This window comes from Pristiophorus japonicus, chromosome 11 (genome assembly GCF_044704955.1).
Source record: "Pristiophorus japonicus isolate sPriJap1 chromosome 11, sPriJap1.hap1, whole genome shotgun sequence".
NCBI classification, from domain to species: Eukaryota; Metazoa; Chordata; class Chondrichthyes; family Pristiophoridae; genus Pristiophorus; species Pristiophorus japonicus.
The window spans coordinates 120,651,355-120,670,723 of NC_091987.1; the positions used below are offsets into that span (position 1 = coordinate 120,651,355).

The 19,369-nt window shown below is 41.9% G+C and overlaps 1 protein-coding gene across 1 annotated transcript in view; it reads left to right on the top strand.

The window, feature by feature from the left end:
- nhsa (Nance-Horan syndrome a (congenital cataracts and dental anomalies)) overlaps nt 1-19,369 on the top strand; it is a 470,910-nt gene that overhangs the window by 435,188 nt on the left and 16,353 nt on the right. Inside the window, exons 5-7 of the mRNA XM_070893952.1 lie at nt 4,858-5,053; nt 9,607-9,738; nt 15,590-18,658. Of these exons, the coding sequence (XP_070750053.1) occupies nt 4,858-5,053; nt 9,607-9,738; nt 15,590-18,658 (3,397 nt within the window). The remainder of the gene's footprint in view (nt 1-4,857; nt 5,054-9,606; nt 9,739-15,589; nt 18,659-19,369) is intronic.

A 19,369-nucleotide genomic window follows, 5' to 3' on the forward strand; every position in this document is an offset into this window, starting at 1 on the left:
TGCTGAGATCGCACTGGTCAGCTAAAGTGAGGCCTATTAGCACCGTATCACCAGAACACGTCGCACAGTGAAAAAAATCAAAAAATTATGAAAAAAACGTTTTCAAATAAAAGCTTATTCTTCAGTAAGGGCAGCAACTGATACTCTCCAATGAATTACTGCAGCCATAAGATACTGTGAGGCTGCGGATGTGATTCATAACAACTCAAGTCATGTTTTCAGTTCATAAGATTTCAGGGCATTTTCTATGGCAGTATACCAATGGCTAATCACTTATGTAATCTTAAAGCTAGCTGTTCCCTCATGCACTGTTTTGTGATGGGTGTGAAGAAGTTAACCAAATGGAAGCAGCAGTAAAGCCCTAAATATAAGGTCAACAGAGGACCCATTGTCAATACCTGTATTTAGTTTAATTTGGAACTGCATTGCCTATTTTGCAGGCTCTGTAGAAAGAATAGTTTATCTTGACAAAACAGACCCTCTTTGTCTCATTGGAGAATGAAACATCTATGAAAGAAGATAAACTTGTTTGAAAACCCAGTCTGTAGCTAATTACTCCCCATGGCGTCCTTAATATGCACCCCTCGAAGGGCTGCACCAAAGAAGAAAATAGCAGCCTTCACAACAACAAAAAACTGGTCACTATAGTGATAACACCGCATTAAGCATGAATCCTGGACTGCTCTCGCGCTAGTCACAAGGGAAAACTCCTGACTGAGGAGGGAATCTGGGTAAACAGCGCTTGTACTCCACTGGAGAGTTGTCATTTGTGCTGTGACCAAGGGATTTTCATCATTCCATCAGCCTCTTCATATTAAAGATGAACGCTTGCTGCAATGGCTGTGCACAAATGGAAGTACAATGGAAATAGAAGAAGCGAGGCTTGCTAAAGAGAAGCACCCAGCGAGCAGGTGGTGAGGGGTGTGTCAGAGCAAAGGTGGAACATGTGAAGTAAGTGTTTCATTCTCCACTTTGAGGAGGTGTATGTATCCAAAGGATGAGCACAAAGCTGGACTATAAATCTAAACCTGTCCAAATGTATTTTGTTCAATTGGATCCGAACGAAGAACTGCTCACTTCAAGCTCCAGTGTTCTCTAACATTTGATAATCTTGAAATTAAAGTTTAACCAAAGTGCAGTGTTTATCTGTATGGTGCACTCCTTCTTCGGTGCATGATACGACTCATTTTCTCTCAATTTCTATGTCTGTACCACGATCAGAATACTTAATAGGAGTAAACATCAAATATGTATTAGTGTAACAAATGTGCTATATATAGAGAGATAATAATTTTCAAGAGTCAGTTTAGAGTTATTTCAAGAGCTTGTAGAGTGATATTTACATTGGCTTTGTTCCAGTAGATTGATGAACAATTAACAATTTGGCATTTACAGTAGTGAGAATTGGATTGTGAAACTATTCATAACAAAACATGCTTCCATACAAGTCACCGGGACCTTTTGTTAAATATATATAGACTTCACGGATACATTCTGTAGTGCCAACGCTTCAGGGTACCTGTCTCTGAAACTGATTCTTTTGGATTTGTTTATATCAAACCAATGTAGCAGATATCCAAACTGTCAGAGACTCGTTCATTCCTAGTATAAGATACAAGAAGAATTGAGATAAACCACTAAAGATTAATCTAGCATCTAATTCATCTTAAAAAGAGTTTATTCAAAGAGTGAGACAAATGAAAATGTGTCATTGTTTCCTAAATGGTTAAATGTTCAACATGCATGACTATTTTATATACTAATAAAAATATTAGTTCTCAAAAAGATAAATAGTTTTATTATTGCGTATTATTTGAGTAATAATTTTTTAACCATTTTTATTACTAGTTTTCTAGCTATTAAATTTACCCTCTCTATTCAGCCAACAAATGTTTTTTACTTAACTGAAAAAGAATTGCAAAATAATATTAATCTGAAAAGAATGGCCCAAAATTCCTTGTGGGAGGGTAATGAAGGACGCCTGCTGTTAGTTGGACTTTGCCTGTTTAATGTTGACCATATTTTACGTGGCAAGTTGCTGGAAATGCAAGGTAGAAATGGTGTGGCGTCCTCTACAGGGCATCTGCGATCTGAGTGAACAGGAAAGCAACTATGTATCTCCTTAACCAATCAGATTGAAGTATTGTGAAATTAACAGCACAAGGACTGAGAAGGAAGTGTGAATTAGAGTGGGTGAATTCAATGTCAAATCAGGTACAGAAAGAGAAATAAAGAGAGGGAAAGAAAGATTCAGAGGAAGAAAAAAGAGACAGAAAGAAAAAGTTTTTAAAAATTAATTTTAAAATGTTTTTTTTAAACTCCAACAATTAAAACCTGGAGGAATAAAATTCCATACTTGTAATAGTTAATTTTCACTGCCAGAGAGGTTGCCTGGCAGTAATTAACACAAAGGCATGTTGGCCTTCATAGCGAGGGGATTTGAGTACAGGGGCAGGGAGGTGTTGCTACAGTTGTACAGGGCCTTGGTGAGGCCACACCTGGAGTATTGTGTACAGTTTTGGTCTCCTAACCTGAGGAAGGACATTCTTGCTATTGAGGGAGTGCAGCGAAGGTTCACCAGACTGATTCCCGGGATGGCGGGACTGACTTATCAAGAAAGACTGGATCAACTGGGCTTGTATTCACTGGAGTTCAGAAGAATGAGAGGGGACCTCATAGAAACGTTTAAAATTCTGATGAGTTTAGACAGGTTAGATGCAGGAAGAATGTTCCCAATGTTGGAGAAGTCCAGAAACAGGGGTCACAGTCTAAGGATAAGGTGTAAGCCATTTAGGACGGAGATGAGGAGAAACTTCTTCACCCAGAGAGTGGTGAACCTGTGGAATTCTCTACCCCAGAAAGTTGTTGAGGCCAATTCACTAAATATATTCAAAAAGGAGTTAGATGAAGTCCTTACTACTAGGGGGATCAAGGGGTATGGTGAGAAAGCAGGAATGGGGTACTGAAGTTGCATGTTCAGCCATGAACTCATTGAATGGCGGTGCAGGCTCGAAGGGCCGAATGGCCTACTCCTGCACCTATTTTCTATGTTTCTGTGTTTCTATCACGTTCTTATAAGTGAACTTAGACTTGACTTAACTTTCTGCAGCAAGTTTACTTCATATCTACAGTGCAGTACAGGCACTTCACATTATTCACTGCATTTGAATGGGAAGCCAGGCAGCCAGATGTTGTTTTTTGCGAAGCTAACAGCGGATTGTGCATCTTCGACAGCAACTTTTCAATTTCCCCATTTAACCGCGCATCTGCCCTGACTGAAGTTGTTGTGGCATTCGTACATAGAAAACGCGAACACCATTAGCCTCAATTATTTTGACAGCAAATTTTGAGCCAATGTGACAAATTCTGTTTAATTTGAAGCTATTACAGTCTAGGTGAGCTTGGATGGGCATTAATGTTTACATAAGTACCTGTCAACTGTTGCTGAAGAATTAGAATATAATCTGCCCCCTCCTCCATAAAATAACATCAGCACATTAGTTTTAGTGAAGGTAAATCATTTATTTTATCACTTGATTATTGTGTGTCGATACAAAGAAAGAAAAAACTTGCATATATAGTGCTTTTCACAACCTCATGACGTCCCTTAGTGCTTTATCACCACAATGTACTTTTGAAGTGTAGTTAGTTACTGTTGTAATGTAGATACTTATTAGTAGTGAAGTAAAACCCTTCAGCACAGGAAAGCTTTAAATAGAAAGGGATTTATTTTGTTACATCACCACTGCAGACCAACTTCTTTATTTTTAATTAATTTGCTTTTTTAAAGTTATTTTAAATCCACTCTTTGTGGTAATTTGGTTACTTTTCTTATTGAAATATAGACATTATATTATGATGTCTTGATGGGCAAAAGCACAATATAATTTAACAATGTTACATTACAATACACATCTTAAAATTATTTCCATTTTTTAATCATTTCAAATAAGCAACAAAAATTGTTTCAAAACAGTCTTCTTTATGTTTTAATGTTGACATAGTATTTATCACCAAATCTAGTAATTGATCTATATTAATTCTAGCCTTCAACATTTTTCTTTCACTTTTCTTCCTCATTCTGATCATTTCACTAATCGATTAACCTCCTGTAGATTTATTAAGCTTGTGTGTTTTAGTTTTAGATTTCTGTGCTTTGCTGAAACTTAAAGGAGCACTGTTTCATGAAAACATGGTAAATCTTTCCTTTTGACTTGGAAGAGAGTAGACCAGATGGGTTGTGTTTCATTGTCATTACAATATTGCCCCCAATGGCTCAGTTAGTGCAGAGTCAAATAAGTCAGGAAGATCCCAGGTTTGATCACTGGTCTGTGCTGAGGCAGTGAGATCAGCTGGGTTGGGTTTAATGAAGCTACAATTGGACCTTGTCCCTCTGGGCTAGGGAGGGGAAAATTCAGCCAGGGTTCCCACTTTTGATAGTTATCCAGTGGCAAAAGTTTTTGTACTTGTCAATGTCAGGTGAGGTGCAGGATCAAGCTCAGCTACTGGCCCCAGGGTCAAACAGGCTGCTGACTCTCACTGTCTAGACTCATCCTTGAACTCTGGGCCGGTGGGTGATGTGCCAGAGGGTCGTAAGCACCTGTGGAACTATATCCCAAAATGTATCAGCACCTTCAGAAGATGAGGGGAGAAAATTGAGGCGGAAAGAGATTCTGTCTGAAGTAATATGACAGTTTTGTGTGATTTGCGTCATTGCATCATGTGTTTGTGTTTGCAGGAAAGGTTTGCCAAACATATTTTCATGAAGAGGGCGCCACTTAAATTGCTTCTTTCATGTACTATTCTTGCTGTAATTCAAGTACACAGTCATTATCAAACTGTTATACTCTTTTACAGTCCATTCCACCAACAGATGGTGACAGTGATATGATCGCATTAGGTCAGAGGCCGAAAAATCCAATACCGAACATCCCTACAACACTAGATAGGCAAACGAATTGGAGCAAAGATCTACCTCTTCCTACTCCAGAACAGAAGATGCGACAGCAAGCCCAGGCTATTTCTTCCTGTGTTATTCCCATCAATGTGACTGGTACAGTTCCACGTCTTCATATTTATAAAGAAAAGCTATGCTGGATCGTAGGTTGAGCAAATGCACAATGTTTTCAATTCTGGGATAGAGTTTCCTGGAGATATGCAGCGCTCCGTTACGTTGGTCAAACGATCATTCTTCATAGTGACTGTTAGCAGGCTATCGAGCTGGGTGGAGGGAGTCTGAGCTGAACCTGATCATGTCCTCACCCAATGTCCACATCCACACACACACACACACATATGTGCTCACACACACACACACACACACACACACGCATATGTGTTCACACACACACACACACGTGCTCACACATACACACACACACGTGCTCACAGACACATGCTACACACACATGCTCACAGACACAAACACACACACACACACGTGCTCACACACACATGCTACACACACATGCTCTCACACACACACACGCGCACGTACTCACACACACATGCTCATGCACACGTGCTCACATGCACATGCTCACACACACACATGCTCACACACGCACAAATGCTCACACACACATGTTCACACACGCACACATGCTCACACACACACACACACACACACACACACACACACACACACGTGCTCACACACACTCTCCAGTAGGGTTCCCCAGGGAACAATTAGGAATAGAAACACTGACTGATTTCTTCTCCTTAGCTGGAGAAAAATGCCATTTTTAACAGGATTACATTTAACTTTATTCAGTGAAAACAGAGAGTTACAAGACATTCTAAAGCTTCATGCATTTCTCTAATAGTTACTATCCAATATGCAACATTGGAATCTTAGAGAACATTATTTTGTAATTATTGCCTGGCAATTGATGCTATCTTATTAAGACTTAAAGTAGGTATATTAAATTCCTTTGTGCTTTATTTTAAGAAGTGTTCTTCAGCTTAGAATACATGGGTCAACATCTCCTATAAAATAGTGAATATCAAACTTTTTATTCATTATTGTACAGTTTTCAAAATTAATTTCCAGGTCTATATGTGCAAGATTGTGTGTATTTGGAAATACTCAAAATTAGTAGCTTTCTAAACTCTCGTTGTTTAAAACTGAATTTTAATGATAGGAATCCCACAATGATAGAGTTATTAAGACTAATGCCCATTTAAAAGTATTAGTTAGTTAAAGTGCAAACCAATTTGTAAGTATTTAGGTTGAATTATATCTTAGAATACTTTAAACAAAATATTTTTTCAGAAGGATACTGATTTAGAAAAACAAAGAAGGGATCTCATGCTAATTCCTTAATTTTCTATTGTAAGGAGAGCATCGCAGTGGCTCAGTTCACTGGTTTACCCCATGAGTAACTGAGTCATATGGTTCAGTTCCTCGGCTCTATTAAGTAAGATGATCCTAACTCAGGATTACTACAACTGCCCGCAGTGCTCCTAGTTTAGGGAGTGGGAGACACCGACCTGTGGCATGTTGCTGATTGCTAGCCACTGACTAAGGCTGCAAGTGGTTGTTGGTTTTGGACAGGATCAGGCTGGACTGTGATGCCCCCTGGTAGTTGAATAGCCGTCGCCACACGGTGACGGTAGCAGAAGGCAACCAGTGCACGTGCAAATACCCCAGCAAAGACTTAATACTTTCAGAAGAGGGAGGCAGACAATTGGCTGCTAAAAAAAAAAATAAGAAAATACCTTAGATGGTATTTTGCAAAATAACCTGTGATCATTGGTCCGTTTTTATAAATTAGCAATGTTTTGGAGAAAGTCAGGCATCAAGGTCAGTGTGATTTTCTGGCCCTTATGATGGAGGAGTGTACAGGCACACGAACCTCTGTGCCTGAATTCCCGATATGTGCTTCACAGTAATTTATACCCCAGGTCTCTTCCCAGTTTACTACTAAATAAGTAAGCATTGTTCATTTGAAGGTACCTCCAATGTCATCTGATGTTACTAAAGGACATGCATTGTCCAGTCTGATTAGGTCATTATTAATGCGATTACTTCACCTGGCACAGTTGACCAGCTTTGGGCTGTTTGAACAATGCAAGTCTCACCAATGCTTGAGGTGATGTCACAAACACAGATGCCATGGAAACACCTTTAACAGTTTGACAAATGATGTAATGCCCTATATAGCAAGCAGGATGACAGGCGCTATTTAATGTAAGTAATGGATGGCTATGATGGTCGAGTAAATTATGCCAGGTCATGGTGACACCTTCACTCCCAGAATTGCCCAGAGTACTCAGGAGTAATTTGTTGCATTAACTAGTTATTTTTTAATCCACCGGTGACTAAAAGCAGAGGTGTGTACGGATTTGTTACATTGACCCTAAGTGAAATAAGAGCATTAATTTGCTTTATCAGTTTCTTATCAAACTTTCTAGGTGACTTCCTCTCATCAGACACTTGGGTTCTTTTCCAAACAGAAAGTTCTGGGAACTGTTCCAGTGTCGGTTTGTGAAGCGGTAAACAAACTAAGCTCACAGACGAAATCTTCAATCAGGTGTAGTGAAATCGTAAACCTGTTCTTTACAAATTCCTTTACGATTTTGGTGCATCTTGGGCACAGAGGAAATCTTCCCCCCTCGTGTCACCTCAATAAATTTAATGTACTGTGTTAAATTTATTTTTCACCAAACGTTAAAACATTCCACCCTCTCAAACTCCCTTCCTTTTCTGAAGGCACGGACTCGTTCTGAGGTGCAGTTCCACACACATTACGTGTATCAGTGAGCACTACTCTGGGGACTACTCTCAGACACCAACTGATTTTCAATATAATTGCTTGGTGAATTTTGGACAGGTGTCTTTTAACAACCTCCCTCAGTACCTCACTCGGGTAACTATTCTTTATGTGTGGACCTAGACACTGAGTGCTGGCAGGGTATTTTACCAGGATTATCTCATTGTTATTTTCAGTTTACTCAAATTGTTGCTGGCAGGGGGTGCATCACAACTGCGACCAATCCACTTCTCACCCATCAGGCATTTTCATGCTGGAGTCACTTAATGATTTTTTTATCCCTCTCTAACACAGGGTTGCTGCAAACAGTTCTCGTGCCCCTCTCCCACTGGGGAACCATCCTGGGAACTTCTAATTTGAACAGCTCAGCTCTACATTGGTGAATTTTGTTTAATGGTGACAATCTGTTTTATAGACAGATTTTATTTCCACCAGCCTATTTGACTATTCAACCAGTGTACCTTTCTTCTCATCACATATTTTCTGCATAATTTTGATATTTCTCCCCTCGTCAATTTTGTCCTCTTTTCGACTGGAGATGGGTGACCAATGCTGGAGTACAGGCCTAGGCAGCCTCGAGTGACCGTTCTTCAAAGTTAGCCTCGACTCTGACCCTATCAGTGGACTCTTCAACCGTGGGGAGCATAGTTATCAGCCGAGCCCAATATTGCCCTTACCCGACATCCGAACACATGTGCTCGCCTGCGTAACTGTCAACAGTGGGAACCCAGTTGATTTTCCCTATCTGTAGTCTGAAGACAGGGATAGCCATTGTATTGTCCCTACTGCTGCCCAACTAGTTCAGCACAGACCAGGATTCAACCCTGAGACCAGTGTTGTCTGTTTAGTTCAGCGCAACACCAGCGTGAGCTTTAGTTGCTGAGTTATCAAGCGAACTGCTGCCTTTTAAAAGATGTTTAAAAATGATCTCCCTGAGGCCTAAGCTTTTCTTAATCGACGATTAATGCTGAAACGATTCTTGATTTCCATGGCACGGGCTTGAGGGTCCGAATGGTCTCCTTCTGTGCTGTATCCATTCTATGATTCTATGACCTAGATAGACCTGGATGATTTTTCCATTTGAATCAAAACATATATATTTTTTGTTAAAAGCCAAGGTTAACAAAAGCAGGAAATACTAGAAATACACATTAGGTCCATCAGCATTTGTACAGATGAACTGCAAGTTAATATTTTGGGATGGGAGCCTTTGGCAGAATGTTGAGGAAGGGCCTCAACCCTTTGATGCCCCTGGAAGTGCTGTCCAGTTCTATGTTATTCTGTGTTGTTTCTATTTTGGTTTCCCAACATTTACCGTTTTTTCTTTTTAATGAATACAAAGCAATTTCACGGATCTGAACTGGCCCATTCAATTAGATTGATAAGCTGAGATTTCAGCAGAAAATTTGACAGGTTGTAATGCATAATCAGTGTATACACTAGGATTTAAAATGCAATAAAAGGACATGACAATTTTTTGTATACTGCCCACTTGAACTGTGAAAAGCACCCAGCAGTACAGTTACAGATTTTGCCCCTTCAGACTTGGGTCATACCTGGAGAAAACACTGTGAGCCAGGAAACACTAGTGTGAAGTACTGGTTGGTACAGATTTGTTCCTGTTGATGGTAGTAATTTGTGGTGACGATAAATTAGGAGTGTAACTTAAGAACAATACGGTACAACCTAAAAGGTAGTGGTTCAAATATGATTTTTCCATATTGGTACCAATATGCTAAATAAGTCTAGTGGCATACTGAAAAGTACAATTAGAATGCTTTTGAAAGTATGCTATAGATTGGATAGTTTTTTTTCCCTTTCTCGATTGCAGGAGTGGGTTTTGAGAGACAGGTCATTGGCCGATACTCCTTTGTTCATCCTCAATCTGTGCTGCAGCGAAGACGGAAGCTAAAAAGGCGAAAAACTATCAGTGGGATTCCCAGACGTGTGCAGCAAGAAATAGGTAAAATTTTAAAACTTCATTAACTAAACCTGGTTAGAAACCTTTCCTGCAAAGAAAACCTACAGCCAAATGTAAATTAGTGTAAATCAGAGCAGAGCTTTTCACTAAAGAGAAAAAGATTTGCATTTATATATAGCAGCTTTCCCAACCTCATGATGTCCCAAAGCGCTTGAAATACTTTCGAAGTGTAGTCACTATTGTAATGTAGGAAACGCTTAACAATAGTGAATTTGTGCACAGCAAGCTCCCACAAACAGATTTGTGATAATCACAGTATTTTCTAGTAAAGTGGGTTGAGGGATAAATATTGTCCAGGACTTCTGCTCTTCTTCGAAATAGTGCCTGAAAGGACAGACAGAGCTTTGATTTAACATCTCATCTGAAAGACAGCACCCCCAACAGTGTAGCACTCCTGAAGTACTGCATTGGAGTGTCAGCCGAAGTTATGTGCTCAAGTCTCTGAGCAGCAGTTGAACCCACAACCTTCTGACTTAGAGGCGACAGTGCTAGCCACTGAGCGATGGCTGATTTGATGTCTTTCAATGGCCAAAATTAGTCTATTATTATTTGTATTTTTTGTTCTGGGACTGATATTCTGAGATGATCACGAGTTCCTGGAGATCCCTTGTGATCTGTTTCTTATTTCCCTTATCCAAACTAGCTCTTGTAAAAGTCAGGAGTAAAGATGTTGGCCCTAAATATCCGTGATCCCACTCGGCCACTGAAACTGCAGCGAACCAAGAATTGTGAACCATCGTTGGGGGCTGCTGAGCTTGAACCTACCAAGGTTTCTGAGATTGGGCTAGTCCCTGCCGCAGAATTGGTACTTCTTGGTGTCCACTGGGTAGGAAGCAAAATCCGGCACTTGTAAGCCATGTGAGGGTAATAGTGGCAGGAACAACTTTAGAATGCTGATAAATGTGAAATTGGTGCCTTTTAAAAGAGAACCAATTTTAATTTGGCAACCTGATATCAACCTGGAGTGTTCCAACCATGACCCTGTCTTACAATACTCCCGTGGGCCGCACTAACGCTGCTGCAGTGAACTGCTGGCACCTTGCCTGTATCCAGTTCAGTTGGGGCAGAGGAGACAGGAGCAGAAGGGTGATGCCATCCTACCAGTGCCACCTCCTTTTTACTCTTCATACTTCAAGGGGCCGACGGAACTACCTCTCACTACCTACCCTCAGAGGAAATTCGCTCAAAATGAACTTTAAGAACATAAGAACTAGGAGCAGGAGTAGGCCATTCGGCCCCTCGAGCCTGCTCCATCATTCAATAAGATCATGGCTGATCTTCTACCTCAACTCCACTTTCCTGCACTATCCCCATATCCTTTGATTCCCTTAATATCCAAAAATCTATCGATCTTTGCATGGAATATAAACGACTGAGCCTCCACAGCCCTCTGGGGCAGAGAATTCCAAAGATTCACCATCCTCTGAGTGAAGAAATTTCTGCTCATCTCAGTCATAAATGGCCGAGCACTTATTCTGAGACTGTGACCCCCTGGTTCTAGTCTCTCCAGTCAGGGGAAACATCCTCCCTGCATCTACCTTGTCAAGCTCTGTAAGAATTTTGTATATTTCAATGAGATCACCTCTCATTCTTCTAAACTCTAGAGAATATAGGCCTAGTCTACTCAATCTCTCCTCATAGGACAATCCCCCCATCCCAGGAATCAGTCTGGTGAACCTTCGTTGCATTCCGTCTATGGCAAATATATCCTTCCTTAGGTAAGGAGACCAACACTGTACACAATACTCCAGGTGTGGTCTCACTAGGGCCCGCTATAATTACAGTAAGACATTTTGGGAGGGAAATTGCGTAGCAATCCGTTTGGGGACAGTAACAGCTGCAAGGGAGGATTTCCTGCGTCAGGTGTGGAAATTTTGCCCTGTTCACGATATTGGGGTTACCGCCCCCGAGAGCAAGTTGTGCGCAAAATAACCCACTCTGTGGAGTGCGAGCGGGGCGGAAGGACTCCGAGAGGGGCACAGCGCTGCCACGTAGAAAGGGCCCGCCTCTTCATTAAAGGGGAGGGTCAAGCTGCCGACTCTGCGGGTCCCTACCTGAACCACCGTGGTGCCATGGGATCAGATCGGCACTCAAGCGGAGTGCCGGGCTGCCAGATCGCAGTACAGACCCTGCGATCCACCATACAATGGACCGTGACTGGTAAGTCGGACGATTTTCTTTTTCTTCTGAGCGCTACCTCCCCTTTAAGTAGTGCCTACAACCCGGTACGCATTCCCTAAAGGTGTTGCTGCCATTACCCTGTGCAGCTTCAGGGGGTGCTCCTGAATTTTCGCTCTGGAGCAAAAACGAGTCGCTGTTCACGGTGATGATGTCGTCATTGCCGGCACAGTGGAGTAGAATGCTACTGGTTACCGCCACCTCTAAACCTTCCTGAAATTTAGCGTGAGTCGTTAGTGGCACCATGCCAGGACGAAAAGTCATTTGTGCCCCATTAGTGTCAATGGGAGGTGCAAACGACTCGAATTTTCCCCCCTTTACTCTTATACTCAAATCCTCTTGTAATAAAGGCCAACATACCATTTATTTTATTAATTGCTTGCTGTACCTGCATGTTAACTTTCAGTGGTTTGTGTACAAGGATACACAGGTCCCTCTGAACACCAACATTTCCCAATCTCTCTCCATTTAAAAAATACTCTGCTTTTCTATTTTTTCTACCAAAGTGGATAACTTCATATTTCTTCACATTATACTCCATTTGCCATGTTCTTGCACACTCACTTAACCAGTCTATATCCCCTTGAAGCCTCTTTGCATCCTCCTCACAACTTACATTCCCACCTAGCTTTGTATAATCAGCAAACTTGAATATATTATATTTGGTTCCCTCATCCAAATCATTGATATTGATTGTGAATAACTGAGGCCCAAGCACTGATCCTTGTGGCACCCCACTAGTTACAGTCTGCCAACCCAAAAATGATCCGTTTATTCATACTCTCTATTTCCTGTCAGTTAACTAATCCATGTCCATGCTAGTATATTACCCCCAATCCCATGAGCCCTAATTTTGTTTAATAACCTCTTGCGTGGCACCTTATGAAATGCCTTCTGAAAATCAAAATTCACCACATCCACTGGCTCCCCCTTAACTATTCTGCTAGTTACAACCTCAAAAATCTCTAACAGATTTGTCAAACATGATTGCCCTTTCATAAATCCATGTTGACTCTGCCCAATCCTCTTATTATTTTCTAAGTGCCCTGTTACCACGTCCTTAATAATAGATTCTAGCATTTTCCCTACGACTGATGTCAGGCTAACTGGTCTGTAGTTGTCCATTTCCTCTCTTCCTCCTTTCTTAAATTATGGGGTTACATTTTCTATCTTTCAATCCGCGGGATCCATTCTAGAATCTATGGAATTTTGAAGAATCCTCATTCTCACTGGACCCTTGGTCCTTCACTATGTTGCATTTTCTTCTGTGAAGATAGACACAAAGGGTTAGAACCTGCACTTTTTTTGCATGCTTAATGCCCACTTAATGTCCATTTTACTGCTGAAATGACGTATAACGCCCAGATATCGCCCATTTAGCCACAAAATGGAAACTCCGCGGGGTCGGCGCCGTCCTGGGGACAATTGTGGTACCCTGTGGCGAGGTGCTTGGGCCCGGTACCTCCAGAGTGCAGGCCGGAATGACCAGAGGACCACTAGATGGCCTTGGGGTGGAATGGCTTCTGGAGCGTGGCAATGCAAGTTCCTCGAAGTCCGCGCTCTCATCCGTGGAGAACAGACCCAGCGGATTGACGGGCGAGAATCGGACCTCCTCAGCACCAGATATAGTAGGATCATCCGCCAACTCCTGCCCCGCGCTCCCTCCTTCTGGCCTCTGTGGTCTTGCCTGGGGACGCACTGCAGCTGAGCTGCAAAACATAAATTAGGTTATTAGAGGAGAAGGGGGTGCTAGGGTGACAAGGTGAGTCCAGCGCTACACACAGCATCTGCACAACAAAAGCACTATCGCTATCAAAATCATCACAGACATCACATTTCATGACCATCAACACATTTGCATTCCAATGATTTTCATTAGGCCATCATTATTTATATGACAATTTTAGAAATCATCTATCATATATGATTGTTCGGATATGAGTGGGTGTGGCATCTATTGTCTTTACATCATGCAATGGTGTAAGCTTTACTCACGTGGCATCACTTCAGGGTCTGCAGATTCGTCCGTGGCTGTCCAGGGGTGCTTCCCTACGAGTACGAGCACCCACTCCTCCAACTCCAAGATGTCGCTGGGGACTGGTGGCCCCCCACCCGTTTGCCTCTGCACGAATCTCATCGTCGATAGCTTCTTCTGTAAAAGGTGGCAGGACGACATGGCATGAGATCATTGCGAGATATCACAGACACAGACACAGACACAGATACAACACATAACCGACAGATGTAATCATCATTATTATGATAATGATCATTCTTTACCTAAAGACGTATCTCGGTCCCTATCTTCTGGTAGGCCTTTGGGGTGGGCTTCCCAAGCCTGCCGTGTGTCAAATCACCCCAGCGTAACTCGACCTCCTGCAAGAGGAAGGCATTGGCCTCATCCGGGAACCTCCTGGCTCTTTTGCGTCCTCCAATGTACTCCTCTCCAACCTCACTGCTCTCTCCAGCGTCAGTCTCCACAGCGTGCTGTGATGCATTCTCTCTCTCCATTATAGGCCAAATTTGGTCAAATATGTCGCTGGTAACAGCTACTTTTCGTTTGCTTACTTGCTGTGAAACTCTAAAGTCTCCCTCCTTCCTCCCAAAGCAGCCACACCACACCCAGTCACCCCTTCAGTCCGTCTGAGCTCCCTCTCTCTCTGTCTCCTCCTGTGCATGTCATGATGACCCTTGACCTCCAGAATCGCGGGAATCGAGCGTTGCCATGCCGTTGCTAAGGACAGCCACACTTTACGGCAGAAGGTCAAAAAAATGTCACTCTACCACCCATTTTATTTTGCTCGCGGTAATGCCCACTTTCAAAAGTGGAAACTAGATGCTTTGAGAACGGGTGAGAAGCCGGCGATCTGAAAACCCTTTTTTAACGCCCATGCCGGAAATATCACCCATTTTTGGGCGATAATCACAAAAGTGCAGGTTCTATATCCAAAGTATTTGTTTAATTTCTCTGCCATTTCCTTATTCCCCAGTATTATTTATCCTGTCTCAGACTGTAAGGGACCCACATTTACTTTTGTTAATCTTTTACTTTTTACACGCCTATGGAAGCTTTTACAGTCTGTTTTTATATCTCTCGCTATTTTATTTTCATATTCTATTTTCCCTTTATCAATTTCTTTGTCCTCTTTTGCTGAATTCTAAAATCCTCCCAATCCTCAGGCTTACTGCTCTTTGTGGCAACTTTATAATCATCATCCTTTGATCTAATACTATCTTTAACTTCTCTTGTTAGCCACGGTTGGACCACTTTTGTGCCTTAAAGGAATGTATATTTGATGTAAATTATGTATTAATCCTTTAAATGCTAGCCATTGCTTGTCTACCGTCATACCTTTTAATGTAATTTCCCATCTACCTTAGCCAACTCGCCCCACATACCTACATAGTTTGCATTGTTTAGAATTAAGACCCTAGTTTCGGATTTAACTAAATCACTTTCAAATTAAATATAAAATTCTTTGGAGCGGAGACCTGGTGTTACGAGACCCCATCACGTTTCCGGCCCCACCAGTTGCTGCCTGTTGGATAAACGCTGGCCGTAAGGAAATTCTAGGCCTTTGTTTATATTCTGCTATCTTTATTGTCATTTCATGGTATAAGCCTTGATTCTATGTTTTATTTATTTGGCTAGCAGATTCTGATGAATCTTCCATGGCTAGAGAAAGGAATGTGATCGTTCATGTTAACCCAGACTTGGACTTCCATGGTGATGAGGCGACTTCAACCAGCGGGCGATCTGGGACCAAGGACTCAGAGTGCCAGACAGAGGATATTTTAATTGCTGCACCATCAGTGAGGCGGATCCGAGCCCAGAGGGGCAATAGCATCACATCTTCGCTGTCACATTCGGCTGGGAATATCACAACCCTGGCTGATGACTCAGACACAATGTTTCTTACACCAATCGACAACCATGTTCGCTCACGCAGCCTTTCACGAGAAGGCGTTAGAGTTTCACTGTTATCACATGAGTTAAGTCAGGATGATAGCGTCGAAAGCATCACTGGTACTCCTGAAAAATACCTGCCAAACCCAGAAAGGGCAGAGGAGGAGGAAGATGAAGCCAGCCTGTTTATTCCGAGCCCACAAAAACATCATTCCAAAGGCGTTACTGTTCAACCAGAGCAAAATCCAGAGCATGAAGGCCAGGTGGCAAAGTCTAACTTTGTGCCAGAGGGAGATATGGGAAACAGTGAGATCTCTTCAAATTCAGATACATTTGGAAGTCCAGTCAACAGTATCTCTAGTGCAGGGGTTCTCTTAAGTAGTCAGATAGATCAAAAGGAAGACCATCAATCGTCCAGTGGAAACTGGAGTGGGAGTAATTCAACATGCCCCTCACAGACATCAGAGACCATCCATACGGCATCATCACCACCACTGACAGGATCTTCACACTGTGACTCAGAATTATCATTGAATACACCTGCTCACACAAACTATGATTCACCAGGTTTCCTACTGGAACAGTACACATATCAAGGAGATAAAGTCAGAGGTCACAGGACAAACTCTTTTACTTCCACAGGGACGGATGTTGTTGAAGATCTCAATACAAGTCACACAAGTGACGCTGAATGGAACTATTTACACCATTGCCACGATGCATCTTGCCATCGAGATTTTAGTCCAAGGCATTCAAGGACGAATAGCTTGGGATGTCCAAGTTTTGCTAGCATGGGTACATGTGACAGCTTTCTTGAGAGACCATCCTCCTCCAGAACTGACTCGGGCTCACATTTCTCTGTGGATACTGAAGGGTATTATACCTCCATGCACTTTGACTGTGGTTTAAGAACTACTAGAAACTATATTTTTAACTATGCATCCACAAGCTCCGATGGAATCCAGAGCACAGAAAATGCTCCTGAACTTGGCGAACTCCCTCAATCGGATCATTTAGAGTTGGGAAAGCAGAGGCATCGGGGCCAGAGCATCGCGCTCAAGAAACCAAAGGCAAAACCAGCCCCGCCAAAACGCAGTTCGTCTTTGAGGAAGAATGAAAGTTGTACAAATGAGAAAGACCAGAATGAACCAAAGACAAACAATGGACAGGATAGCACTGTATCTTCTAGAGATACACAGAAGTCATTGCAACTTGACCTAAGTCTTGCATCTGACAGGTTCAAAGGTTCCATGCTACCTAGTAAAAGGAATATTCTTTGGGATAGTCATAGCGGATATACAAATGATAATGAATTATCAGACCCTCAGTTCACCCCTTCAGAGACACCGTCATTTAAAGATGAAGGCGCTGTGCAATCAGATTATGCAGGTCTCTGGCTCTTAAATGACTTAAAGTCTAATGATCCCTACAGATCATTATCAAACTCTAGTACTGCTACGGGTACAACTGTCATAGAGTGCACAAAGTCTCCAGAAGGCTCGGAGTCACAAACATCCCAGTCTGAATCACGCGCTACCACTCCATCCCTCCCCTCAGTCGATAATGAGTTCAAGCTGTCCTCTCCCGATAAATTGGCAGGTTTGGCATCGCCATCTAGTGGGTACTCGAGCCAGTCTGGAACACCGACCTCAACTTTGCCTACACCTCTGTTTCCTGGCCCCTTGTCTCCAAGCAGTGGTAAACGGAAGCCAAAAGTTCCAGAGAGGAGGTCTTCGCTGCAGCAGTCTTCCACAAAGGATGCAAATGTCACAAAGAAAGACCTCGAACTACCAACTATACCTCCAACACATCTTGACCTAAGTGCTCTTCAGAATTTGTTTAAAAGCAAGCCTTTAGCTCACCGAAACCAATTGCATATCTCAAATCAGAGCAAACAGAGAGAGACAGCTGAAAGAACCAACAACAGTCCACCAGTTTCCCTTGCCATAACCCCATCAGTTCTACAGTCTGTACAGCTTCGCTCTATTAGTAAAGCCAAGCAATCCAAACAAGAAAGCCAAGAAGTACCTGACATAAGAGAAGAGCCGAAATATACAGAGACTGTCACTCCCCCAAACAGAACTGAACCATACGGTTATAACAGGTCATTAACACACAAGTGCACTGAATTTTCCAGTCCACCTCAACAGTTACAAAAATCATCTTCCACAGAAACAAACCTAAACGCTTCACAGTTGGAAAGCAATGTTTCACTTTGTCTGGAAAATAAGCTGAGTGAAGAGAGTCTGACCCCTTTACCCTTGGTTCCTACAGTAGCAAAGTCTTTAACACAGCTCACAGTATCTAACGAGAGTCCACAGAACACAGAACCTGGAGATGACCAACTGATTGCAACAGGAGGCTGTCAGACAATCTCCAACAGCTGCAAATATATCTGTGAAAAGAATTCAGTAAAGGAGAGCGCTCTACAGGAAATAAAACAACACTTCAGTAATTCCAACAAAGAGGTTCGGAATGAAGTATTTGAACAAGAAACAGGGAATGAAGAGAAACCTGATAGTGTGTGTTCACCATGCAACACAGTTACAGAAACGTTGTCAGCAGCAGTACTGGGACCTGAAACTGCAGAGAAATTGGAAAGAAAACTCGACTTTGACTCAGTTAATGATGATGAAACTGCACCCCAGGACAAAATTCAACCACCATTAGTAGGTGCACAGAAGCTCAACGAAGACAGTACAGAAGAGATAGCCGAAAGAGTGCGAGATGGTTGTCCGGAAAGTGCTGATGGTCACAGCAAAACTGCCGAAGATCTGTGTGAGAGTCCTAGCGACGGGCATTACAAAGGGCACTTAGGTAAATGTTTTCTCATTTTATTTCCACATCAAATTGTAGGGTGAGATTGCTAACCTCTCTGCTTGGTAGTGCTACAGTAACAAAAAACACCAATGCATGTGTTAATGCCACCCATTGGCCTATTTACATAGATTTCTCATCCTATGGGTTTTGAATGTATTCTAAGTTGTAGACAAAAAGTACATTTTTGTGCTAATTTATTGTAATATGTAGATGCCAATCTCCCCTTAGTCCCAATGCTGATAGATCCTGGTTGCAAAAGAGAACAAACTTCTATGTGGCGTCCTTAAGTATTGATGTATAACGTGACCCCGGGCATGCTGAAGCTATCATTTTCTGTTTAATCATAAGTTTAAGAGTTGTGTTGGAGCATGGCCTTTTATATTGTTTAATTTTGAGAACAATAATATATAACAAATATTTAACACAGATTCCCGTATAACTGCTAGCCCATTTTGTGATTTTTTTTATACCATTTTTCCACAGAAACAATTTGAAAATAAGACGTACTTTTAATGTTGAACCTTTTAAATGACATGTTTTCTTACAAATTAAGAAAAAGCAGCTCAACAAAGGTTGTTTATCTGCTAAATGGAAGTTGACTTTTCCAGAGACTAAATAATAAGCAATTCATTAGCTTGTCTAAGTAATCACAGTGAAAAGCATGTTCTGACATAAAGTCTGTAAAGGCAGTTAAACCGAGAGCTGCAA